At 28.4% G+C, this 26,607-nt stretch overlaps 2 protein-coding genes across 4 annotated transcripts; both read right to left on the minus strand.

The window, feature by feature from the left end:
- Window positions 1-11,372: 11,372 nt before the first annotated feature.
- Window positions 11,373-15,541, minus strand: LOC133821871 (lipid phosphate phosphatase 2-like). Of its 3 annotated transcripts, none has more exons than XM_062254035.1 (8): window positions 15,200-15,541; window positions 14,475-14,697; window positions 14,264-14,351; window positions 14,011-14,120; window positions 13,791-13,884; window positions 12,832-13,020; window positions 12,649-12,708; window positions 11,373-11,882 (listed from the first exon to the last, which is right to left on the minus strand). In XM_062254035.1, the coding sequence occupies exons 1-8, from the start codon at window positions 15,214-15,216 to the stop codon at window positions 11,716-11,718; spliced, it is 948 nt and encodes a 315-aa protein (XP_062110019.1). In that variant the 5' UTR covers window positions 15,217-15,541; the 3' UTR covers window positions 11,373-11,715. The 3 variants fall into 3 exon arrangements, with proteins under 3 accessions (XP_062110019.1, XP_062110020.1, XP_062110021.1); XM_062254036.1 differs by lacking the exon at window positions 15,200-15,541 and adding an exon at window positions 14,905-15,056; XM_062254037.1 differs by lacking the exon at window positions 15,200-15,541 and adding an exon at window positions 14,882-15,016.
- A 5,001-nt stretch (window positions 15,542-20,542) lies between these two features.
- Window positions 20,543-24,577, minus strand: LOC133821872 (lipid phosphate phosphatase 2-like). The gene is made up of 9 exons (XM_062254038.1): window positions 24,271-24,577; window positions 24,078-24,159; window positions 23,231-23,455; window positions 22,886-22,973; window positions 22,686-22,795; window positions 22,501-22,591; window positions 21,393-21,581; window positions 21,240-21,299; window positions 20,543-21,045 (listed from the first exon to the last, which is right to left on the minus strand). The coding sequence occupies exons 2-9, from the start codon at window positions 24,138-24,140 to the stop codon at window positions 20,807-20,809; spliced, it is 1,065 nt and encodes a 354-aa protein (XP_062110022.1). The 5' UTR covers window positions 24,141-24,159; window positions 24,271-24,577; the 3' UTR covers window positions 20,543-20,806.
- Between the last annotated feature and the right edge of the window lie 2,030 nt (window positions 24,578-26,607).

Consider the following 26,607-nt stretch of genomic DNA (forward strand, 5'->3'; position numbering starts at 1 on the left):
GTTATTTTTTAGTTATTTTTTTATGTCGTATTTTTGTAAATAAAAAATTTTAAAAATACCAAAAAAGTGTACGTTTATGAAAAAAACCCCAATTAATTAAGTTACATTCTTTGTAGTGTCCACTACAACAAAATAGGCATTTAATGGCTATATGGGGGAGACATTGTAGACATTTGATGTCTCCCCCCAGGGGAGACGTTGTTGCAGGGGCCATCTAAAGTGGCCCTATGACGTCTCCCATGGGGAGACTTTGTAGACTTTCAACGTCTCCCCATGGGAGACGTCATATGTTTTTGTATTTTTTTTTTTAAAAATTAAATAATTATTTTCAGTATATTAATTAATAGAATTAAATATATTAATTAAAAAATCTAAATTATATATAAATTTAAATTTTGAATTTTCATTAATAAAACCGAAATGTGTATATCTAATATGTTTTTGCTAGCTAAATATACAAAATTGTAATATTTGTTGTTAAACATACAAAATTAACAAATATTACACTAGCTAGCTAAACATATAATAAGAAAGAAAAAGTAAAAGTAAATGACAAAAACCTAATATGTTGGACGATGACTTTGAATTATCGGTAGCATATGGTTCGCCCAGTGTTGTCGCATTTCATTAATCTGTGCTTGTGTATATGGCGTAGTGTTTAGCTACAAAAAATACAAATTAAAATATATTAGTTAATCAATTATTTGATTATATATAATTTAATAATAAATAAATTGTTAATTTTGTATAAATTTATATACATACCTCTTTCTTCAAGTAACGTCCAGGTCGTGAATGTTCAATGTAATCCTTGAACATTCTCATCACATAATATCCACATGTCACATTGTCTGGTTGGTGCGGACACTAATATTTAAATAAAATATCAAGCAATTAATATAAAAAATATCAGTAAAATTCAAGTATAATTAAAGTCGTAGTTACTTACTTTCGGTTGCACAATTTCTATATTATTTGGAATCTCGGGAGGTTTTGGTAGACTGGTCAGAAAAAGGTTGAAAGCATTGACTATTACTGCCACAATTTCTTCACGGTTTTCCAGTTCTGAGTTCACCGGATCACAACAACAAACGTAATATGCATATGGGGCCAATATAATCAACATCCAATGATCACTGCACAAGAAAAACAATATTTGGTATAAGTCTCCAACGCAAATGTTATAAGGACTAAGTATTTGGCAGTAACAAATTTTTGAACTTACCCATGGTTCCAGGGGACAATCATAAGTTGTTCACTTGATCTTAATTGACGACAGCGCTTGAACAGACCTTGAACACGCTCTTCAAATGAACTTCCTTTAGTGGCTACAACATTAGGATTGACAAATAAAAACTTATTTTGGCGCCCTTGTTCTACCAAAAAATTGTATAACAACCTATTAAAAAAAGAGTAGTAGTCAAAAATATAATTTAGGAAATTTGTTGTTAAAATAAATCAAATAAGAAATGTTAAGTAAAAAAATTGTGAGATACCTCATGTAGCAAACGACAACTCCTAAGATTAAATTCTTCTTGCATGTACGCATCATAAACCTTAACCTCTTCATCCCACAAAGTTTTCAAATCATCGATAAGAGGCGACAAATATACGTCGATGTCATTGCCAGGTTGTTTAGGTCCCGATATCAACAATGTCAACAAGGTAAATTTTCTCTTCATGCACAACCATGGGGGTAGATTGTAAATGACAAGCATAACAGGCCAACAACTATACTTACTACTAAGAGAAGTGTGTGGATTAATCCCGTCAGTCGAAAGACCCAGACGAATATTACGAGATTCATTTCCAAAACAAGGCCACTTCAAATCAACCCTCTTCCAAGCTAGGGTGTCAGCTGGATGCCTTAATTTACCATCATTTATTCTCTCATTAGCATGCCACGATAAATCTTTAGCATGTTCAGCATTTCTAAACAACCGGATGAAACGAGGAATAGGAGGAAGGTACCACAAGACCTTGGCGGGTACTCCTTCCTTGACATCCTCACCATTTCTTTTCTTTTGCCATCGTGACTCACCACAAGTAGGACACATTTTTGCATCTGCAAAGTCATTCCGATATAACATGCAATCATTAGGACATGCATGAATTTTTTCATATTGCATGCCTAATGAGCATAATGTTTTCTTTGCTTCATAAAATGAAGTTGGCATTTCATTACACTCCGGCAACAAATCATTCAAAAAACAAATTAGATCAGTCATTCCTTTATCACTCCAACCGTGTTTAGCTTTCAAATTGTACAACCTAAGGAGTGCGGATAACTTTGTAAATTTTTTACAACCGGGGTAAATCGGTTTCTCAGCATCACTAAGTAGTGTCTCAAACTTATCTGGGTCTACTCCGGATCCATAATGTGCGTCATCAATCATATCATCTAATGCATCGCAATTCTCCTCTACTATATTCCTCCTTACTTCATTGGGTCTACTTGGTGGAGTTGGCGCGACATGCATTCTCTCCCCATGCATATACCAAACCGTGTAACTTTTGTCGATTCCATTGAAAAATAAGTGTTGTTTGATCTTACTAAGATCCATTTTCCTTACATTTCCACACTTAATACATGGGCAACGAGTAAATTTTAGGTCTTTCACATTCTCCGAACAAAATCTTAAGAATAAATCGACCCCGTTTTTATATTCCACGGATAACCTATTCGCTGACATCCATTTTCTATCCATATCTTCTCCTATGTCTATGAAAAATTAAACAATAAAAACTACATAAGCACATGGTCGAGTGTATGAAAAATTGGGCAGCATTTCTTCTATATTAGCAACCTAGCCATCAGTCAATCTTATCAAATCCAATCAAATAAGCACAACACAATTCAAATATAATATTAGAATACATAATTCTAGACAAAATCGGACAGCATTTCCCCTATAATATTGATCTAACCATCTGTTAACAACAAGTCAAACAATTCAAACAGCACACAATAAGTTTCTTCCTTATAGCTCCACAGCACACAAACAAATTTTCCAGAACCTACTTCACTAAAACACACAGTTCTCAACCTTCTGTTATCACCGCAACACACAATTTTAATCTCAGAACCTACTTCACTATGGATGAATATTTAAGATATTCAAACTCCTCTAACAAAAATTTAATAATACTAAAACGAGAGATAAGATAACGTACGTACCTCTTGCAATTAATAGTCCTAGCTAGAAAATTTACTTCACTTTGCAATGCACTTTGCTATTAAATTCACAACCAACAAAATTGAATTAATTAATAAATAAGAAATTACTAAACAAATATCACTAAATAATTGGATTAACAATAACTTATTCTTGCAATTTTAGAAACTTAAAAACCTCAAATGTGTTATTGAAATAGAAATTTTGAGGCAAAAATCTCTCTAGTTAAAACCACAACCTACAAAATTAAATTAATTAATAAATAGAATATTACTAAATAAATAAAAAAACATAATATATATAATCAACCTACTTCAATGTTAATAAAATATTTAAAATATATTTATACAAATATATATAATTTCTTAATTAAATAATAATATAAATTAAAAAAATCATAAACATAAATATTTGAATTACTTATATCTATACATGCAATTTAGTATGTAAATTAAAATTAAATTATTTTCCTTATTTTAGATATATATATATATTAATACTTAATCAACCTAAAAAATTAATTAAAAAATCTACAATTTTCGGATTAAATAGTAAAAAAAATTAAAAAACAGTAAATAATGTGGTATAATATCAATATCACAATTCTTAATGTCAAATTTTCGCTAAAATTATTTTTCAAACTTTAAATAAATATTTCTAATATCCTAAAATTACCCAAAACCGCACTATTCACAAATACCCTAAAATCCCATCATTAACCCACTATATTTAAAGAAAATAAATAAAAAACATTATTCTTACTATTATACAGTAATTAAATCTTAAAAACATACCTAAAAGTAATTTTTGTTGATGAAAATCAACCAAAAACGGAAGCCAAAATCGCCCAAAATCGCCTTGAAATCGCCTCTTTCCGCCTCTGGTTCATGTGCTCGGGGAAGAAGAAGAGTGAGGAGGTTATATAAAAGGGAAGCCTCCAACGTCTCCCCAGGGAAGACGTGCACACTTCCAACGTCTCCCCTGGGAAGACGTGCCACATCGGACGTCTTCCCAGGGGAGACGTTGGAAGTGTGCACGTCTTCCCTGGGGAGACGTTAGAAGCCTAAAATTGTCAGATTTATATATATTTAATTATTTTATTTCGATTTTTAATTAATTATAAATAACGTCTCCCACTACTTTTAATGACTTACACACTTAGTCATAAACAATAACTTTTGATGACTTGCACACTTAGACTTTAAATATCCCTGATTAATTTTAATGTCTTACAAATTGGTGTAAGTCATCATAGATAGTCATTAAAAGTGAAAATTGTTGTAGTGGTCGTCTGAAGAGTATGTCTGTATGATTGCTTAATTTGGTTCAATTTTTATTTTGTAGATTCATATAATTTATATAACAATAGTGAAATGGTCAATAGTCAAAATTTGATTGCTGAGATCAAGTTATAGTGTTTTATTCTTAGTTAGTACTTAAACGAATGTAGATTGCATTAGGGTGAACATTTAATCTGCAAAATCCGAAACCCGCAACATGAAAACCTATTTTTTGGTCAAACCCATTAATTTCGGGTCGGATTAGACCATAACCTAAGTATGTTCGGGTCAGGTTACACCCGAACCCAAATAAATAAAAAGTTATATTTTAATTCAAATGTGATGACAAAAAAACATAACCCCATACCTTTTCAAAAAAATTTACCAAGACCCAATTTGTAAAAAATCAATTGAATCAAACTAATAACAAAGTTAAAAAAAAAACATGTAAAAAACAAAAAAAAAATTAAAAAAATGTCAAAAAATTGGCATTTTTGAATTTTTTTTACCAAAGCCCATTTTCGGCCAAATCCCATCCGAAATCCGACCCCAACCGACTCGACCAAACCCAAAATCCGAAATTACCAACAAAAAAAAACCTAAAAATCCGGAGCAGGTTCAGTACTAAATTGTACTTATGCATCAAAACTTTTGTCTAAATTGTATTAAACTAATACATTTGTTAAAAAAAATTAGATTTAAAAAATAAACTTCAATATTTTTCTTTACAAAATTACAAAAAATTTAAATGCAAAAGAAAAAACATCTTGCATGTGATAATTATATGTATTAAAAGTAATTTTTTGTCAGAGTATTAAAAGTACTTAATTATTATTATATATTTCTTTTAATTTATTTTTATAAATTACTTGATTTAGCAATTGTTGACTGAATTATCTTTGTTTATTTCACATAACAACATTTTTATAAATCATTATTCCATTGAATAGTTCTCATTTTGTGTTCACTAGTTGATTTTAATTCTACATTTATATAACATATGATTTGATTATTTTTTAAAATTAAAAAAAAAAAGAGCTTTATATACAAATAATATATATTATCCATATATATGGCTGTCTACAGAAATCAAGGTTTGTCTTGCAGCTCTTTGTTTCTTTTCTATTTTTTTTAATTATTTTTTTTAAGGCTCTATAATATTGTCATCTATTCTAGGGTGTTTCCATTTGGCCTTTTATATTACATTTTTTTATTTTAAAAAAAAATCACGTTAATTAAATGGCTCCCAAGAACTATTCAATGGAATATTTAGATTATTTTTATATTTAAATTTGTTTTATGTGTAAATAATTCCATAAATTTAGAAAAGAAAACTGTTATGTACATCCAAATTTCTAATATGGCTGACTATTTCTTTTACATATATTCACTAGAGTGACGAAATTAGGGTCAAAAAGTAGACTCTCCTGAAAATAATTGAAATAAAAACAAATTAATTAATAAATTATCAGATTGCATGGTCATTTAAAAATGAAATAATAGCTTGAATGTTTCATCAAGAACAGCAAAACAATATTTATTTATTTATTTTGCTAAATAAACAAATCAGTTATTTGAAAATGCATGTAAATGTAATCTAAATCTTCTCATATGTTCTGTTTGAATAGAAAATATTGTGAAAATGCCTTACTTGTGGCATCAAAATGAGTAGATCTCTTCAACCTTGGTATGTAATAAATAATTATTAAAGTAATTTTCAGGATTTTATTGGTTACATTTTAAAAGTTCAAAACGCAAATTAACTTTTTCAATATAAATATATTTTTGAGAAATTTGTGAAAATGACATATTTTTTAAGTGATTTTGTACTCAGACATATTTTTAATAATTTTTTGCAAAATGATATCTGTCTAAAATTCGACTAATTGTCCAAATTTTTCGACTAGCTGTTTGAATTTTTCGATCATCTGTCTAAATTTTTGACTAGCTGTCTAAATTATGAGAGATCATTTTGCAAAATGACATTTGTCTAAAATTCGACCAATTGTCTAAATTTTTCGACCAACTGTTTAAAATTTTCAACCGGATGTTTGAATTTTTCGACCACCTGTCTAAATTATAAGAGATCATTTTGCAAATAATTATTAAAACTAAGTTAGAGTGCAAAATGATTTTAAAAAATAGACTATTTTACCAAATGACCCATTTACTTTCTCTAAAATGATATATATTTTTTTTATAAGAACCAAAAAAAAAATAGTGGGACACGTGCCTTAAACTAGTATATATATACATGCTTATATGTTAATCCAAAATAATTAGAGAAATAAAATATAAATAATTGTTAATATTTGACAATATAATGAGCTAAAATAATGTACAGAGTTTTGTTTTTGGCATCTTAATTATGCTGAGCTGATTATAGTCAGTCCAACAAGGAAGCCAGACCATAATATAAAATTAATGTGATGATATTTCAAAATATGATTTCTCTTATTTAAAATTATGTAAAATGAAAAAGGAATATTTTTGTATGATAAAATATAACGTTATATTAAAAAAGTACATTTATGGAATTCTACTAAGAAATGATTGAAGAACAATTTTCTTCTTATTTTTTTTATTTTATATATATACTAGTGAGAGTGGCTCGTGCCAAAGGCACGAGCAACCTGGTACCAGTGTTACTCTTTTTTTTACGTTTTACTTTTTATAAAAATAATATATTTTTATTTTGAACTCGTGAAAAAATTAAATAATAATATAAATAAATAGTTCACAGTTAATAATTTATTTTTTGTTTATAAAAAGAAGGATGACCGTATATGTGTGATCAACACACCAGCATAGTATGACTCGAGCAACAAGCCTATCAATACGTGTAACTTTCACATGCATTAAACCACGTTGCATTCGTATGTATTAATATTCAATAAATGATGATAGGCTTTTATTATATTACTATATAAATGCAATGTACTAAATACAATATAATCATACATATTAAATTTATATATATAGATACTACATTGTATATTGTGCATATACAACTACGAATGAACATCATATAATTAGTGTATATTATATATATTGGTTAATAGAAAAAATAAATGAAGAAAAAAACAAAAAAGAAAAATAACCCCGTATACTTAATACAATATAATGCATATTATGCATATACAATTACGAATAACATAATATAAATCAGTTTATATTATATATATATACTATTTAACATACAAAACAAATTAAGAAAAAAAAAAAAAAAAAAAAGACTTACTGCATCCACGCAAAAATGACCCCGTATACTTAATACAATATAATGTATATTGTGTATATACAATTACGAATAATATAATATAATCAATTTATATTATATATATATATATTATAATATAATGTATATTGTGCATATACATATCCCCGTATACTAGTGAGAGGGGCTCGTGCCAAAGGCACGAGCAACCCGGTACAATGTTACTTTTTTTCATACGTTTTACTCTTTATAAAAATAATGTATTTTTGTTAAATTAATTGTGTTGCTTATTAAATTGAAGTTGTTATTATTATTTTATTTTTTTGTGCTGATTTTAGGGTAATTTTTTCTTGTTTAATAAATTGTTAGTTTGTAAAAAGGTAATTAAATTGTAAACTAATATTTTGTAAGTATTTAATTAAGTTATTTATATCTTCATAAATAGTTTATTAATTTTGAAGAAATTAAAAATAGTTTAGTAATTTGGAAGAAATAAAAAAGCTCATTCTCTCATTAAGAACACATTTATTACATTAAGCTGTTTGTTTTAAACACAAAAAACACTAACTATATACATAAGGAGAAACTTCATAATAATATAATAGGAAAAAAAAACATAAAACATCAAAAAGAAACTAACACACTTATTACAGTAGTTTGTTTTCACAAAAGACTACTATGTACATTGGTAGAACTTCTTAATAACATATAAGAAAGGAAACCCCTACTGAAATATCATTTAATACTTGGTAAAGTAGGTGGAACGGTTTGTGCACAAGTAGATGAAGAACCGGTCACTTCACTAATCATTGTAGTTGATAGTTTCAGAAGTGTATTAATAATATATTTATATTGGAGTACATTGGAGTTATCATATTTTGTACATTTAATATAAATTGCATATTCTTCCTTTCTTGAAGAAACGGTACTTAGAATATTTTGAATTTGTTCCTGCACGTAAAGTACAAAATAGTGAAGGTTATTTCAAAAAATTTGTAACTGTGAAAATATTTATTACCAGTTAAGATGTATTTTACATGAGAATTGTTGCAGAACATGACATAAAATTTTCAGCATTTTTTCCAAACATTGTTGCTGCTAGTACTCCAGTTCCATCATCCAATTCAACATTGACACAACATCTGCATTTACGTAGGGAATATATCATATATCGCATGCATAAGGAATATATAATATGTATTAAATTTCTAAGTAATAAGTAGACAAAATATATGCACCTTGGTGTGCCTTCAGCTTCTTTTCTACAGCGGAAACATGTAAATTTCTGTTGAGAGTCTGCTCCAGTAGGTCTGTGGCATTTGTTACAAGACATGTAACAAAATTTTTGGTGTGGATTTTTTATCTCCAGGCATAATTTCTTTGATAAATTTAAACTCTTTTGACATAGTGAAGCGGTGAAACATTAAACTGTAGAGTCAGTAACTATATATCTTTGGCAATAATTGTAAGATAAGGAAGAAAGTAAAGTGAATGTCTTACTTGTGAGTGAGAGTGGAATGGTGGAGAAGGATGAAGAAAACCAGCGTTATGTTCTGCTAAATTGATTTGGATATGTCTTATATGTAATTTTTGTTTATTAATTTATAAGATAAAAAGATATAGGCGGCGAAGCTGTGGAGGTTGTAGAAGATAATAGAAGGTCTGAGAAAGTGAAAGGGGAGGAATGTAGCAGAGTTCACTGGAATCATTTAACAGAGGAAATTATGGAAAATAACGTGTTGAGCTTTTGTTTTTTTTTTGGCAGAAACTACCACAATTATAGTTCCAATAAATCTTGGGAAGTCGGTTTTTTGGGAAAAAAAATAATAACAAAACAGGATGCATACTTCAGAATGAAGCATTTACATGTATAATTCATTTATATGTATATTAACTGACAAATATATTTATATATATTATTATTATATTAAAAAAAAAAGTCAATGACTTCGTGCGGAAGGCTGTTGTTAGGAGATAGGAAGGCTTACTTTTGTTTTTTTTTTTTTTTTTTTTTTCTGTTGATCTTTACCCAAGACAGAGTAAAACCATATTTGGAAGAAACTATATGTAATACTATATAGGGGCATAATAATAAATAAAAAAGTAACACTTTCAAATAGAATATATATAATAGACAAAACAAGAAAATGAAACGTGTCATAGTGAACAAAAAAGAAATAAGTGACTCACTAAAAAAAGATGACTCAAAAAATTATAAATACCTTGTGGAAGGCTGTGCAAAAAGAAAAGTTAAATTGTTTTTTGTTTTCTTCTTCCAATAGTTGAACTCTGTTTCACACAAACTATATATAATACATCAAGAAAACTGTATATAACACATAAGAGAAGTCAGTGAACCACTTGTAATGAGGTGGTGGAGCGGAATCATAAAAGACAAAAACAAATATTTTAATTAAAATAAATATATTATGATGTGTGTTTTACATGTACACATGAGTTCGTTAATGTTGTATATTATTTTATTAAAACTAATTCAGCGCAATAAATATAGAATAACGAATTAGCACACATAGAGAATAACTGAAAATGAGCGAATCACTACCAAACAAAAAAGAAGGATGACTCAAAAAATTATCCGTGCATATATATATATAGTATAGATATAGATCTTATTTGAATGAACTATTTTTCTATACTACAAGTCTTTCTAGAAGATTGGAGAGTGTTGACCCAAAACTATTGTGGTAAATATCTTAGAGGAACTCTTTGGATATTTCCAATCAAGTTAGTATCATTTTTACTTCATAATAACTGTTCATAAAAAATGTAAAAACATAAAAGTTTCAGATTTTTTTTATGTTTGTTTCTTAAGTTCTTGTTTGGGGCTTAAATTTTAAGGGAAAAAAAATGAAATCTAAATGATTCTATTTTTTTTTAATTGAATCAATAAATTAAGAATTCTTTTTCTAGAAAAAATAAAATTTAAATGTAATATAATTTTTTAAAATTTACCATAATTCTAAATATTTATAAAAAAGATAATATTAAAAAAAATTCTTATCAAATTTGTGAAAAATATTTTTCTCAATTTTTAACAAGAACTAAGAAATTGAATACCTTTGCTAGGGGTAGAGAATATATTTTTTTTACATTTTAATTTCTTTTATAGAAAGTCTTGCTATCATGCCCTTGTTGTATTTTTTTTTTGGATATTAGCATAATCACGTTAACTGCCAATTAAAATACATGTGGCAACATTTTGTAGTGCCACATGTAAAAGAAATTATTAATTATTTAAAAAAATAAAAAATTAATTTAATTAGTAAATTTTTTTTTTTTAATTTTAAGTTTTTTTTTAATTTTAATTATTACTATTTAGCAATAATTAAAATTAATCAAAACTTAAAATTGAAAACAACTTTAATTTTTTTATTAATTATTTTTTTACATAAGACCTTATAAAATATTGTCACTTATATTTTAGTTAGCATTTAACGTGCTTATGTGACATTTAACCGTTAAAAGGGCTTGCAACAAATCATTAACCGAATAGGGTTTTGCCGTCAAAATTTTTTATTAGAGGTTTGTCGTAACTTTTGTAGCCGCCAATACCTTTTTTTTTTATTATTTATTTCACATACAAATAGTTGAATAGGTGAAAGAGAAGACCACACTTTTCAAATTTCACATACAAATACTGCAAAAAAATAAAAAAAAATACAGAAATCTAATTAATCAAATTAATCAGACCTACATTCCCGCAAAGGTAGAAAATGAGAAATAACATACTAAACATTATGAGAAACGAGAGTGTAAACTTCAAACAGCAAAATGTAGAAGGAAAAAGCAGAACTAAGAACAAGCCTATGCCTATGAACAACTGCAAACCCTACCACAAACCGAACAAATCAAATGAATAAGACTACACTAAAGGTTAAAACCATGTTGGAAATCTAAGTTCATCAAGTTCAGAGAAAGAGAGTTTGATGAAATCCAAACATCCCACAAGATCATAAGAATGCACAACTAGTCATAATTCTATTATTCTCTACTGTAAAAAAGAAGGAAAATTCGAAAAAAATCAGTTTCTTCTACCATATTCCAAACCATCCATGCCGTGTTGTGGTTGGATGCATATACTTTCAAGCTGTGGTTGGCGCACGGTGAGAGCGTTCTCTGTGTTGGATGTAGATTGATCGATATTTTGAGAGTCCGCGAGCATCTGGAAGTAAGCAAAAGGCCCCCAACCTCCATTTCGAACGAAAACAGCGAAGAAAGTTGACAAGTAAGATTATGGATTACTAAGATATTGACATTATTCATCGCGAAAGGAAAAAGAACTGTAGAAGAGATGAATGTATTTCTTCACATATTCTGGTGAAACATACTATGTCAACAGAACATATCTCAGATTATATATGATTTAGAATAGGGAATTTACTCATTTGGTACCCTATAGTTTTGCAAAGTATTATTTTGGTATCATCTGTTTTCAATAATGCCCATATGGTACCCTTTATTTTAAAATTATACATATTTGATACCCTAGACTTAGATTTGAATCATAAAATTTTGTCAATATGATCAAACTGTCATCAATTATATGTAATTAAGTAATTAAATTTAAATTTGAAACTTACATAATTGACAGCAATTTGATTAAATTGGTAAAATTTTATTAATTAAATTTGAGTTTAGGGTACTAAATATGTACGATTTTAAAATACAGGGTACCATATGAGTATTGTTGAAAACAGAGGGTACCAAAATGATCCTTTGCAAAAATACAGAGTACCAAATGATTACCTACCCTTTAGAATATGTTTAAACATGGCAACCACAAGACTGAAATATCCAATAAAAACCTCTAAATCCCATCTTGTTTTTTAGCCAACGATTCGAAGGTTTCATCTCCTAATTATCAACCAAATGAACTGATTGGAACAAACAAGCCTTCTAATGAGTTTAATTGTGTGACTGATGATGATAAAGAAAAAAGTAAAATAGTACATACCATCTACATCATATGGGGGTGGAAAGAATTGCAAGTAACAAAATGAAGACACAGCAAGTCCTGCCACAAGGAAAAAATAAATAATAATATAAGAATTAATTTTTTCTATTATTATTTTTCACTGTGGGGGAAGATTGGAAGCCAACCAAGAAAACAGAATAAAAAAATTCCAAAGCAAACTACCTATGATACTTCCAGCAAAAACATCCTGCCAATGGTGCCAATAGTCATCGACACGAGAGACTGCCACTAGTGATGCAACAAGTAGAGGTAAGAAAATAATACAGAGCTTCGCAACATGACCCTTACGATCAAACACTCTGATTTTCCCTGATAAGTACAATGCAAGGAAATTAAGACCTGCAAATGACCCTGCATTTAAACAGAACCAGAATAATTCTATTATTACGATGTCCAACTGTGGTTCATTGAGCATAAAGAACACCCTTATATCTATCATAGTTCAATATGCAGCTCAAACTACTTCAAGAGCAAAGACTGGAGAGCCCAAGTCAATAAGAAATTGCCCTGCAGATAAATAATTCTTTTCCAATTAAGAACTCTACGCTGTAACACAGCAAAACTAGAAAAACATGTTTAGTTAGCAACTCCCGTTGGCTTTGACTAAACGAAGTTGCTCATTCTGAACTCCAAACCAACTTAGCAAGAGATTGAAGAAGCAACTACTTGTGATTTTGTTGTTTAAAGGCTATCACCAGCAGAAGAAGAAAAGTCTCCCAAAATCTTTTGCAAACTCAAGCTTGAAACTAAGTTCTCTTGCTAAACCCTATAATCTTTGGAAGATAAACTCAGGCATATTGTATGTAAGCCCCCATTTTCATTTGAATCCCAAATACCATAGGAGAAAAACATGAGCATGCCTACTTGGCCTTCCCTTTATATGTAGTTATTTAAATAATTACTTGAAATAATCAAGAACTCGTGTAATTCTTAATTTAAACAAATAGCATACAGTAAAAGGGAACAGAGTTCAGACATCTTCTGAGAAGATATCCCAAGCCATTGAAATAGGAACAAAAACACGCCCCATATGCATCAACGAGAAAATGATCAGAGTGCAACCAAGATCATGCTCATCCTTGCACAGAAACATACAATTCCAAGATTAATAGATTGCTTACAGGAAGTATGCCCGCTCGGAAAGCTTTTGTGTCCTTCCTTGATGATAGCCTTGTTTCCAGTACACATGACATTCTTTGTAACAGGATCGAACACCTGAACAAGCCAACACATCAGAAGGCTGGATGTATATAGATAATAGCTATACCAAGAACTACACTATGAAAGTAACTAAGCTTTAGAAAATATTCAAAAGAAAGATGAGCAGTATGTCTGGCCTACCCCTTTGCCATTGGGAAAACACCGCCAAAAGAAGTCAGGACGTGGTCGGCCAACGCCATCTTTGATTGCATCAGTTAAAACCGCAGTTATAAACACAGAGAATAGAAGACCTGAATATGCATATAAACTTAGTAAAACTGTTAAAGATCAGACACAACCATAGCTAAAATCACTGAATGATTTAGGTGGTGGGTGTCAACTTAATACAGCATATATAGATTAAAGAAACCAATGTTTCAAAAAGGAAGATTACCTAATATGGCATGGTGCAAATCATAAACATCTCTTCTGATAAAATAGTAAACTATGATCACAATTAGTGGCAACAAAACAGCAATTATCTGTAAAACAAAAACCAAAAAATTAATAGATAAACTAGCAGTTTTATCATATTTTAAAATCAAAATGAACTTTTTTTTCCTATCTAAACAATATTGAATTTTCTCAGAAGAAAATAAACATACAGGAACACCCCAGAAAGGAACTGTATTGCCTTGCAAAGGGTACTTGAGGTCAGTCATCATGTCCTCTCCAACAAATCGGTGAAAAGGTTCTATTAAGTTCAGACCAGCATCCAAAGCCACAAGAAGAATGAGTATCAGCCAGTCATGCATATAACTTCTCAAAACTTTAACTCCATGAGATCTTATGGTATGAGCACCAAGCTGAATCTCTGGCATTTTCACACTAAAAAATAAAAATCACAAAAATAAGTCAGTAAAAAAAGAATGATCAATTAAAGGCTTCTCATTTCTCTTTTCTTTTCTGTGTTCTGTTCAGTATAATGCCTAAGAAGAGACAAAAGAAAAAAGAAAGCAAAGAATATTGTAAAGAAAACTCAAAACATTGAGTATTACAGAGAAAACCAGACCAAGCAGAAAACAAAATAATTACATAAAGCCTGCCCAAAATCAAGCCCGACAAACTATACTTTCTTTTCGTTTCCGTAATTTCTCAGGAACCAAACAGTGGCTTAAGCAAGAAAACTAGAAAGGAAAAGAAAAACCCAGTTGGTGGAAGACATAAACTTACAATATCAATGATTATATAAACAAATAAAACCAAAATAAACCTACCCAAGAAGATTTTTATGGACTAAAAGACACATTACGCGTAAAGCTAAAGTTTTTTTATTTTTTTTCTAAGACTCAACCGATTATAGAAGGATCCCAGGAAGAGAAAGTCTTACAGAGAGAAATAAAGCATGCAAATTTTGTACGGTCAATCTCAATGAGAGAAAGCCTTGCCTTGCCTTGCCTTTGAGTTTTTGTCTCCTAATTCCAAAGAAGAGAGCTCGAGCGAGCCCACCTACTGTGACTGTTAGAGAAAGACAAGGAGAGAGCGCGTGCGTTCACGCTGAAAGAGACAGCGTTAGATACGAAACCGCATTATAAACCCATTTTAGGAAAGATTTTGAATTTAATGTTGTTCTACTGCTAAGCTGAGAAAAATGTTAACGTACGAAGAAGAAGGAGAGACTGACCAAAAAAAAAAACTGGGCTCTCTTCTGTTTTTTGATACAGAAAACAAAATGGGTTTGGCATGGAATTTGGATTTGGATTTGTATTTTTTTTTTTTTTAAATTCTTCTGCAATTATTTTGTTTGTTGGGTCAAAAAAAGGAGGACAGGACAGGGACAAAAAGAGAAGAACAATTAAAGCAATGGGATTTTCTTTAATATAAGATAAATTGATTTAGCTTTACTCTAGTTTTAAAATGTATTAATACACGTAAATAATTCACTTTTTTATATATATACTTTTTTTTGTAGAGAAAATGGAAATGGTCCAATTGGATAAGATTTTTTTTTTCAAAATTACCAGTTTTAGTACTTTTTTTTTTTCAAAAAAAAAAAGGGTTCTTTAAAGATACAGTTGTAACAATGTTATTGAAATTTAAGTAATCTCTCCAAATGTCTTTCGGTAAATAATCGGTTTCTGGTTAAAGTGATTCAAAAGTTCAAATAAATACTAGTTTTTCTACTCAGCAAAAAATAAGATAGATAAATAAATAAATAAATATTAGTTTTTTTCCTCTTTTTACGTTTTGTACAATTTTTATTGGGAATATTTATTAATAACTCTTCCATAAGATAAATAAATATTAGATTTTTCTCTTTTTACGTTTGTACTTTTTTATTGGGAATATTTATTAATAATTCTTTTATAATATAGAAAGCTATAATTTATATGCATATTTTTATGTTTTTTCCTCTAATTAATTAGATTAGATGGATTTTTTTATTAGATTTTAACAGTGTCATTTATCATCCGATCTAATCCAATTCAAATCCAATTGTAATTAGATAATAAATTTTTTGTAATTGGATTAGTTTAGATGTTGCCCACCCTACATGCAACAGTTTTCTGGTGTTGATTATAATTAGTATTATTTCATTTAAGTTGCATTTGAAATTATTTAACTCCATTTATTTCATTTACTTTTAATATTGAAACTCCATTAAATATTAAGTTTTTTTTTTAAAATCAAAACTTACCACATAGATAGCTAGGTTTTGTTACAATTTTAATAATAATAATAATAATTTTCACTGAAGTAAGATTCAAAGCCTAATTAACATTAACTAATGATATGGCACAAAAAATATGTGGTGCACATGTAATTACTCATTCTCATTAGTAATCATTAGTAATTATTAGGAAAGCATAAGTTCATAGCATTTTAAATTTTTAATTCAATATCTCTTTTTATATGTTGATATTCTTTTCTTGTTGAGGTTGGCATGAGCTACTTTTTACACTTTGGCTTTTGTTTTTTTAAAAAAAAAAAAAAAGAAAATTGGAGAGAGAGGCAGTAACATTTGATTTGTGGATTAGAGGACAAACAACGTTAACAACACAAGAAAAAGTTAATTAACAAACAAGACAATAATCAATGGTACATCAAATATTAAATGATTATAGTTTTTTTTTTAATTAGAAAATTAAATGGTTAGGGAAATTTGAAGTTATATACTCTATTTTATCTATAGGATAAATTTAACAGGCATCCCAAATATATGTCATTTTGTATAATTTTGACTATAATATTCATTTCATTAAACTTACTCTCTCTTATATTAATGTGCACCCATGATTAATTTTTGTGTTTTACATCAAAAATTTAAGAGTTTAAATATGCTAAAGGTATAAATCTCGAAAAAATACTAAGATTAAAAAAAAAATCAACTAAAACGGACATTTAAGCAAAAAGTTATGGCTTACCAAAATTTTCGTCAAATTTCAGTGCAGAGCATCGACATAGCACCGATGTACCACCGACTTTGCATCATTTTGGTTAAAAATCAAGTTTTCATAGTTGCATCGCAAGAGCATCGAAACAACATCGATATTACATTGAAAAAGCATCGATTTGGCAAAAAAAAACCAAGTTTTCAAGATTACATCGATTTTCCATCGAATTTGGTGAGCCATAACTTTTTGCTTAAATGTCCGTTTTAGTTGATTTTTTTAATCTTGGTACTTTTTCGAGATCTACATGTTTAGCATATTTAAAGTTTTAATTTTTTTTATGTAGAACACAAAAAATAATCATGGGTACACATTAATGAGAGAAGTGTTTATGAAAGGGTATTTTTGTCGAAAACATGGTTGGGGACATTAATAGGAGGAGGGTTTAAGTTGACATATTGAACAAATTTGCTATGTTGTAATGCATAGAACCCAAAATATCCCAATAATAATTTAAACTGAGGATTTATAATGCAACAACAAACAGTTAAACACTTTTTGAAGTTAATTTTGATTTCGGGAAAGAAAAATAATGTGACGAATATATGATGACATAATCTTCCTATTTTAGTATTTTAAATCAAAAATTATTTTTTGATGTAGTTATTAAAATTATGTCAAATTGTATAAATTTAAGAAAAATATTGCATGTGCCAAGGTTATATAATTTATATAATTATATACTTTAAAAACTTTTAGTGTTTTTTATAGTATAATAAGGACAAGGTTATTAATAATATTTATGGAGGTCCTTACAAATATTTCCCTTAGGAGGCGATTACAGTATATTTAAATGTTCACATCGATTGATGACATTATTTTATAGAAGTAATGTTTTCATTTTGCTATAACAATTATCGAACCATTATGTTTAATAATAAGGAAAATTCACAAATATCTAAGATTTAAAAAAAATTAAAAAATATGCAATATGAAAAAAATTACAAAAATACGGAATAGCATAATCGTAAATACGGAGTCTTTATTTAAACAAAGTCTATAAATTTGTAACAGCATAGTTTTTTTGTAACCAAAATTTATAAATTTGTAACAAAAATTTACAAATTTGTATCCATGTGTTACAATTTTATAAACACCAACTACAAATACAATAGAAAATTATAATAAGCAGTTACAGAATTCTTACAAACTATTATCCATATTTTTGTAATTTTTGTAAATTTCGTATTTTTCAAATATTTTTTAAACTTACACAGTTACATGTATTTTTTTTCCTAATAATAAACATGCGAGTGAGCTCTTCTGGGACAGGATCGGTCATCGGTTAAGGTTGGTCGGATCCAAACTTAAAATCCTTAAATTATAAATTATCAATTAAAAATATATGTATTAAAATTTATAAACAAAAAGGGCTTTAAAATAAAATCTTATTTAGGTCCAATTTTAGTTAGGGCATGCCCTATTCTTCAACGATTGCTTATCGCGTTATGAGTCGCACTTGTCGGGAGCGAGGCCAGCGTTGCCTAAGTCGAAAAATCATCTCATAACAATTCTCATAGGATAATTTATTCTACTTATTCATCAAATTTTGGTGACCAATACACAAACAAACAACAAAGACTGAGTGAAGTGCTATGTTAAGTCAACCATAGTGTAAAAGTTCACCAATAATATTACCCTCATAAAGTAATATCAATTATCACAAAAATACAATTATGGTACACATATATTGAAGCATATAAAAACCACCACCAAATAACTTTACACTTTATAATAATAATACTTAATTAAGAATTATTATCATTGAAAAAGATGACAAATATCATTTTGTGTTGGTTCCTATTATTATTTAGAAAACGACATATATGTTACATAAAATGTTGAATATATAATTGAGAGGCATTATTCCTACCTAACTTGATCAAACTAAACCACACAAAACTATAAATTGCAATGTGACTAAGGTAATGTGGTGTGTAAACTACTAACTACTGTAACTGTTTTTTGTCGGTACAAGCAAAGCCTTTTTTTTCTTTCAATTTAATGAGTTTTAGCATAAATACCCTTGAGTTTTACTTGATTTAGTAATTTAGTCCCTAAGAAAAACAATTTTCCAATCAAATTTTATTAGCTCTACAAACAATAGCAATAAAGTTCTTTTTTTTCTCACAAAATTCTTAGTTTTTTAAGTTATTTTTTATAATTTGTTATGCAATATGATGTGTAAAAATGTTTGGAACTGTACTATATTAAAAAAATGTCAAAATTATCTATAAACAAACTTAAAAATTTATTGGCCCCTGTATTTTTTCTGAATACGCGATCGGTTCTTTTGTTTTGTTAAATGATAATTCGGATCTTGTATGTTTACAAAATTGATCAAAATAGTACTCTAGACTTGATTTTGGTCAAAATATGTTCAATTATAAAATCAATTCTCACGTTGTTAGTGATGCGATGAATTCAGAAAAGTAGAAAAATTGGTCGAGGAGCTCAGAATGAAATATTATATTTGAAATTTTTTTGACCAAAATTGTGTATAAGGTACTATTTTGATCTATTTTGTAAAACACATGATCTGAATTGTCATTTAACAAACACAGAAACAAATTACGTATTTAGAAAAAACATATTGGGCCAAACAGATATTTTTCATTTATTAAAAATAACTTAAGTACTACTATTTTTTTACTTTTTTAAACTCAAAAGGCTTGATTGCTAAAAAAAAATCTCCCAGACTAAATTGTCAAACAATAAAAAATAATGGCCATCTGCTAAAAACCCTTATAATAATTAATAATTATCCATGATCATGTGACCTAATCAATGACAACTATGGTTGACAATAAATTTGGAGTTTAAGAGTTAAAGACTAGCCCAGTTCTAATGATCCAAAATAAGCCTACCCTAGTACCAACCCCCTTATTTTCCAAGTGTGGCAAGCCAGGTTGTAGTAGCTATCTTATAATAATTCATATTTAGTATTCAGACAAATTAGATACCAAAAAGAGATTTTAGGTTGTGAACAAAGAAAATATAATTGTCTTTTGCTGCTTGTTTAATACTCAGATGTGTTGTTTATTTGATGTGTATTGGGTTATTATTTGTGCAAATTTGAAAATTTTAGCCAAATGTTTTTATTGGTAATTATGAAACTTTTGTTTACTCTTTTTAAAGTACTTTTGTAACTAATAGTAATTATTAGGAAAAAAAACTATTGGTAAAATTCCTAATTCTTAATAACCAATAAGTGGTTTATTAAATAACGATGCAAATGTGAAAAACTGAAAATTGTTCATAAATCAATTAGTGAAACTAGAGATGAACAAATTTTAGATCCATTGATTTATAAAATGTGAATTCCTCAGTTATTTAAGGCAAGTTCTTCATATTACCTACTTCCACTAACAATTTTTTTTAAAAAGAAAAATAAAAAGCCTATCTCACATGTTTAGTTTAGTATACTTTCTATAAATATATATCTATATAATGCTACTAAAAAACTTAACACATACACAGAAGAGCAATCAACAATGAGAGTCAAAAATTTAAACATAAATAAACATGAACATTTGGATGATCGATCATCTCCTTCCAGATTCTAATTCATCCAAGGTTGGAGTTGAATTCTGGTCAACCGAGAAGGCCATGAAGGCGTCACCATTAGGTGGTCTCAGCGGTGTATTCATGTCTTGATGATGGTACGCCATTCCCATGCTCGGTGCATTCGCAGCATTATTCACCTCGTTCGTTCTGTTCGTGTTATTATTAGCATTACTACGCGTCTCCTCCAATGCCCTGAAGTACGCGTAGGGTCCCCATCCTAAAATCCACATTAAAAAGAAAACACATAATTATGTATGAACCAATGAATGTGTCGAATAACAATTTATGTATAAATGACCTAGAGTTTTTCGACATTTTTGAAATAGTAGATCCTAATTTTGATAGATGTAATTGGTTAGGTTAAACTGACACGTAACTGCTTTTTAATGCTAAAACCCTTTTGGTACTTACCATCATTGTGGTAAGGGAGTGGGAAGAACTGACAATAACAGAAGGTAGCCACAACAAGCCCTGAAATTATACATATAAAATTATGTTTAAATCACATTTTTTACCCTAAAATATTTATAAGAGACGAACATAGAAAGAAAGAGAGAAACATACCCAGTAGGCCTCCAGCAAAGACATCTTGCCAATGGTGCCAATAGTCGTCGACTCTGGAGATACCAACTAGAGATGCAAGCAGCAAAGGTAAGAAAATAATGCATAGCTTCGCAACATGTCCTTTTCGATCAAACACTTGAATTTTTCCTGACAAGTACAACGACAAAAAGCCTAACCCTGCAAACGACCCTGCGTTTTCATTCACACAAAATTTCATCAATAATTGAAATTACAAATTTTTCATAAATGACTTTTTTTTATGGCTTTTTCAAAAACACAATTTTTTTTATAGAAAAATTACACTTAGCACTGTAAATTTTTTTTAAAAATTTATAATATAGAATTTTACAAAAATTATAAAAATACTAATAACAATTTGTTACGATTTTGTAATAGCCTATTACAATTTTTTATTTAGTCTGTAGATATTGTTTACAAAATTGTAGCATATGGTTACAAACTTTTAATTTCAAATTTGTAAATTTTGGTTAAAAAAAAACTGAATTTAAACAAATTTGTAAACTTTGCTTACAAAATAAAAAACTCTGTATATTTTTGTATTTTTTACAGATTTTGTATTATTTTTTAAACCTTGGGTATTTTAGTGAATTTCACTTTACCAAAACAATTAAAAAAATATTTATACATTTTTAGACACTATTTTTGTACTCATTTGATTTCTATATTTTTTGTAAATTACATTTTTAGACACTGTATCTTGTAAAACGTTTCAAATAAACCCTTAGTTTAGAAGTATATTTGAATCATTTTACAAAACACAATATACAAATCCAAAAAAATTATTATTAAAAAAATCGTACTACATGTTGTAATTTTGTTAATAATTGAAATTAGATTTTTTTTTTTTTAAATGACCAACATTTATGTTTACATAACTTTTTATATTTGTTAAAAGTTTTGTATTTTTCTTTAAATATAGTCTCCAAAACATATATTTCACATACACCTACATGTATCAAACATTACTATATATATCACATATATATACCAAAATTGTATAGATGTAATAATTAAAAATAAGTAAAAATATATTGTATAAAAATTATTTTTAATAAAGACATTGTAATATTTGAGGAAAAGTGCTTACATGAAGTATGGCCACTGGGAAAGCTCTTATGCCCTTCCTTTATAACACTAGCCACACCATGACATTTCACATCTCCCCATTTATCATATTCCTAATCAAAAATTAAAAAAGAGATTAAGTTCTAATCCCACAAAAATAAATATGGTTATTATGGTCATAATTATAGGAATTAAGGTAAAACATACATCTTTACCGTCGGGAAAACATCGCCAGAAAAAGTCAGGTCTCGGTCTACCAACTGCGTTTTTTATCGAATCAGTAAGAACCGCAGTTATCAGCGTCGCAAATAATAGGCCTGCTCTTCCATATTACACAAGTAAAAACCCTTATTAAAGACAAATATTAGGTCTAATTAAGAACAATATAAGGTTAAAAAAATTATTACCAAGAATGCTGTGGTGAAGATCATAGACATCTCTTCTACGCAGGTAGATCATGACAAAGATAAAAAGTGGCAACAAAACTGTGTACATCTGATCAAAATAACAATCAAACAAAATGAATGTTATCGGTACAATTGACACAGATAAAAGTAGTACCGTTTCGATAATATTTTGCAAAATGACCTAATGGACATTTGTGTCTGAATTCTCGACCCTTATTTTGCAAAAAACACACTACAATTTGAATAGAATGTCATTTTATAAAGAATTATCGGATAAAAAACCCTAAAACGGCCTATTTTCACGGATTTGAACACCCGAAAACCCGAAAAGGAAGAGAGACTTACAGGGACAGCCCAAATGGGAACAGTGTTGTCTTTCATGGGGTATCTAAGGTCTTCCATCATATCTTTTCCCACATAGCGGTAAAAAGGGTGAATTGTTAGAAGAATTATCTCTATTACCACCAGTAAAAGTAGTATGAGCCAATCATGCATGTGGTTTCTGGCAACTGAGGCTCCATGAGATTTTATTGTGTGTGCTCCAAGATCAATTTCTCTAGGCCCACCAAACTATGTGGTAGGTATAAGAAAAATAAAATTCCATAAATAAAACAGAAAAATATACATATATATATATATAAATATATCTGTAAAAAAAGATAAATTGGTGTAAATGTATGATTAAAGAACTAACTATTGATTGTTAGTAGATTTTGTATCTGAAAAATGACTTGGGTAGTAATCAAAATTAGACAAACTTATAGACAGATTATCTGTTTAATCTGGTGATTTTTATTAAAACATACTGGTTTTTTTTCAAAAGAAAAAAAAACCCAGCAGAGTAAGAAAAGTTAATTTATGGACACCAAAAAACTTGCTGAAAATTTCATTAAATTAATTTTCCTTTTATGATGAAATACAAGATATTTCCTTTCTTTAATCTATTACAAAGGCTCAAAAGATTATGCAGACAATGATTAGGAAAAACAAAACAAAAAAACTCTGAATACCCAGAAAAGTGTGAGTAGGTAAGAAACTTTTGAATTAACAAAAGTAGAAAAAGAAATAAACAAATTTGCAAAAAGGTGTCACCTTTCGTTAGATTTCTTTTTCTAGTTTTAAATAACTCTCTACCAAACAATTTTTTTTTTAAATATTTATTATATATATATATATATGTATATTAACCAACCTGAAAAATACGCCTGAAATTTGTAAGGGAAAAGGCTGATCTTAAACGAGTAACCAACGCCATGAACGAACAGAAGAGCAAACTGGTAATGAAGAAAGAAAGAAAAAAAACATTCAATTTATAGAAACTGATAAAAGGGTATTTGAAAAATAAACCAAAAAAGACAAAGCAAGAGAATTATGAAATGTCTGACCCTGTAGTTGAAGAGAGGACTTGGTAGGATTACTTTCTCGAGAAAATTTTGAAACTTTCTCGAGAAAAATAGTTAGAAGATGAAAGAAGGGAAGGGACCCCACTAATCAATCGAATCAACCAAGAGATGTTAATGAATTTATATGGCAGTTGAGAGAGAATTGAATTGATTATTTGAAAGTAAGCGGTTTATTGGGGAAGCGGTTGAGTTTTTTTGCTGGATTAACTAAAAAGCTTTTGCTATTTACAATGAAATATTTGGTGAAACGAGTCTCTAGGAATGGACGACGGCACCCAGCTATCTGGCAATTCTGTCTCTTAGCTTTTATTTTCATTTAAATTAGAAAGAAAATAGGTATGTGCTTGTCTGGTCAACCTTTGACTCTTCTTTGCGTGACTTTTATATACAATAATAATCGAAACGTGCATTTAAATATTATAGTGACGTGTTGTTATTTTTTAAAGAATTTATGTCTTTTTTAGAACTTGTGTTTTGACTCGTTACATGTTTGGATCTTGTGTTTTGATAAATTATTTTTTAGACCCTGTGTTTTTTAAAATAGTTCAAATAAACCCCTAAACCCGATTTTGATCAAAGTTTTTTAACTAAAATCACAAATAATTCATCAAACTAATAACCCAAAACAAAAATACAGTCATTTTGCCTAATAATTATATTGTTATATTCAATTTTTTGTTCATCAAAATTAGATTTAGGGGACTATTTGAACTATTTTACAAAACACAAGGTCCAAAAAATAATTTTTCAAAACACAGGGTCCAAACAGGTAATGAGACAAAACACAGAGTTTAAAAATGTATAAACCCTTTTTTAAAATAGTTGGTCTTAATTTTAATAAATATGATTGGCTAAGCTAAATTGCCACATTATTGTATATAATATTTAGTTATATATTTTGGGTGCACATATCATTATCATTTATAAAAATACATATATATATATAGTCTATCTTTTTAATTACGAATGTTGTTATTTCGCATTTTAAGGTGACTAATATCACACGAGGTGACATTTTATAATTGGTTAGTGATAATTTATAATACTTATTAAATTCAAATATGTGGAACCCGATATTAAATTACACCAATAGCAGTACACCATCTACTTGTGGTGTTGGGCACTACTGGTGCCCCTTAGCAATTCTTTTTTAATGATGTTCATATGTTATTTTGTAATTTAAAATCGTATATATTTAGTGTCTTGTACATGAATTTTATAAATATAATTTTATCAATATGATTACATTGTCATCAATTATATGAGTTTCAAACTCAAATTTAATTACTTAATTACATATAATTGAGGGAAATTTTGTCATATTGATAAAATTTTACTATTTAAATTTGAACCTGGAGTATTAAATATGTACTATTTTAAATTACAGAATATCTGATAAGCATTATTAAAAACATAAATGTGTGTATTTTGATAATACATTGTACCCTATTCTTTATCAACATTCATAGATACCATTCCAAGATGACTTTCAAACAAAGAAACAAAAAAATATATGCAAATGCATGGTGGTGGTTTTTTAAGAGAAATATCTTTCATTGATTAAAATGAAACAAGTGTATTATTATATGTATGTACAAATCTCTTATAAAGATGATTTGATATAGGTTGACCAAGCCAATTATAATAATAGAACAAACAAAGATATATAATCTAGATGAATATGTCAATTTAAGCCGTCAATAATAATAGGGTTTATATTTTTTTGGACTCTGTGTTTTATCTGATTACCTGTTTAGATCCTATATTTTAACAAATTATTTTTTGGACTTTATGTTTTGTAAAATGGTTAAAATAGAACCCTAAACTCAATTTTGATGAAGAAAAAATTGAATATAACAACAAAAATTTTTAAGCAGAATGATTTTATTTTTGTTCTGAGTTGTTAGTTTGGTAAATTATTTGTGATTTTAGTTGAGAAAATATTGACCAAAATCGGGTTTCAAGTTCTATTTTAACTATTTTACAAAACATAGGGTCCAACAAGTAATTTTTCAAAACACAAGGTCCAAACAGGTACTGAGACAAAACACAAGGTCCAAAAAAATATAAACTCATAATAATAAGTATATTTGAGTTGGATTCATTGAAACTATTCCAAGATGAATTTTAAACAAAAATATATGCAAATGTATGGTGGTAGTTTTTTTAAGAGAAATGTCTTTAAAATGGAACAAGACAAGTACGTACAAATCTCTTGTTATATGAAAATGATTTAATATAAGTTGACCAAGCCAATTACACTACTAATAGAACAATAAGCCAAATAGAGAAAAGAATCCATGAGCCCTATAATACTGA

The sequence above is a fragment of the Humulus lupulus genome, chromosome 3 (genome assembly GCF_963169125.1).
Source record: "Humulus lupulus chromosome 3, drHumLupu1.1, whole genome shotgun sequence".
NCBI classification, from domain to species: Eukaryota; Viridiplantae; Streptophyta; class Magnoliopsida; order Rosales; family Cannabaceae; genus Humulus; species Humulus lupulus.

Bases quoted from the DNA above. Each gene is read 5' to 3' on its own strand.
- LOC133821871 (XM_062254035.1), bottom strand. The intron at 14,352-14,474 runs GTATGTTTATTT...TTTGTTTTACAG, and splicing joins TTCCTTTCTGGGGTGTTCCT to ATAATTGCTGTTTTGTTGCC. The intron at 11,883-12,648 runs GTATGTACTATT...TTCGAAATGGAG, and splicing joins ACCCCCATATGATGTAGATG to GTTGGGGGCCTTTTGCTTAC.
- LOC133821872 (XM_062254038.1), bottom strand. From the start codon at position 24,140: ATGGCGTTGGTTACTCGTTTAAGATCAGCCTTTTCCCTTACAAATTTC. The intron at 21,582-22,500 runs GTAAGCACTTTT...ATGAAAACGCAG, and splicing joins TCCCAGTGGCCATACTTCAT to GGTCGTTTGCAGGGTTAGGC. The intron at 21,300-21,392 runs GTATGTTTCTCT...GTATAATTTCAG, and splicing joins CTTTGCTGGAGGCCTACTGG to GGCTTGTTGTGGCTACCTTC.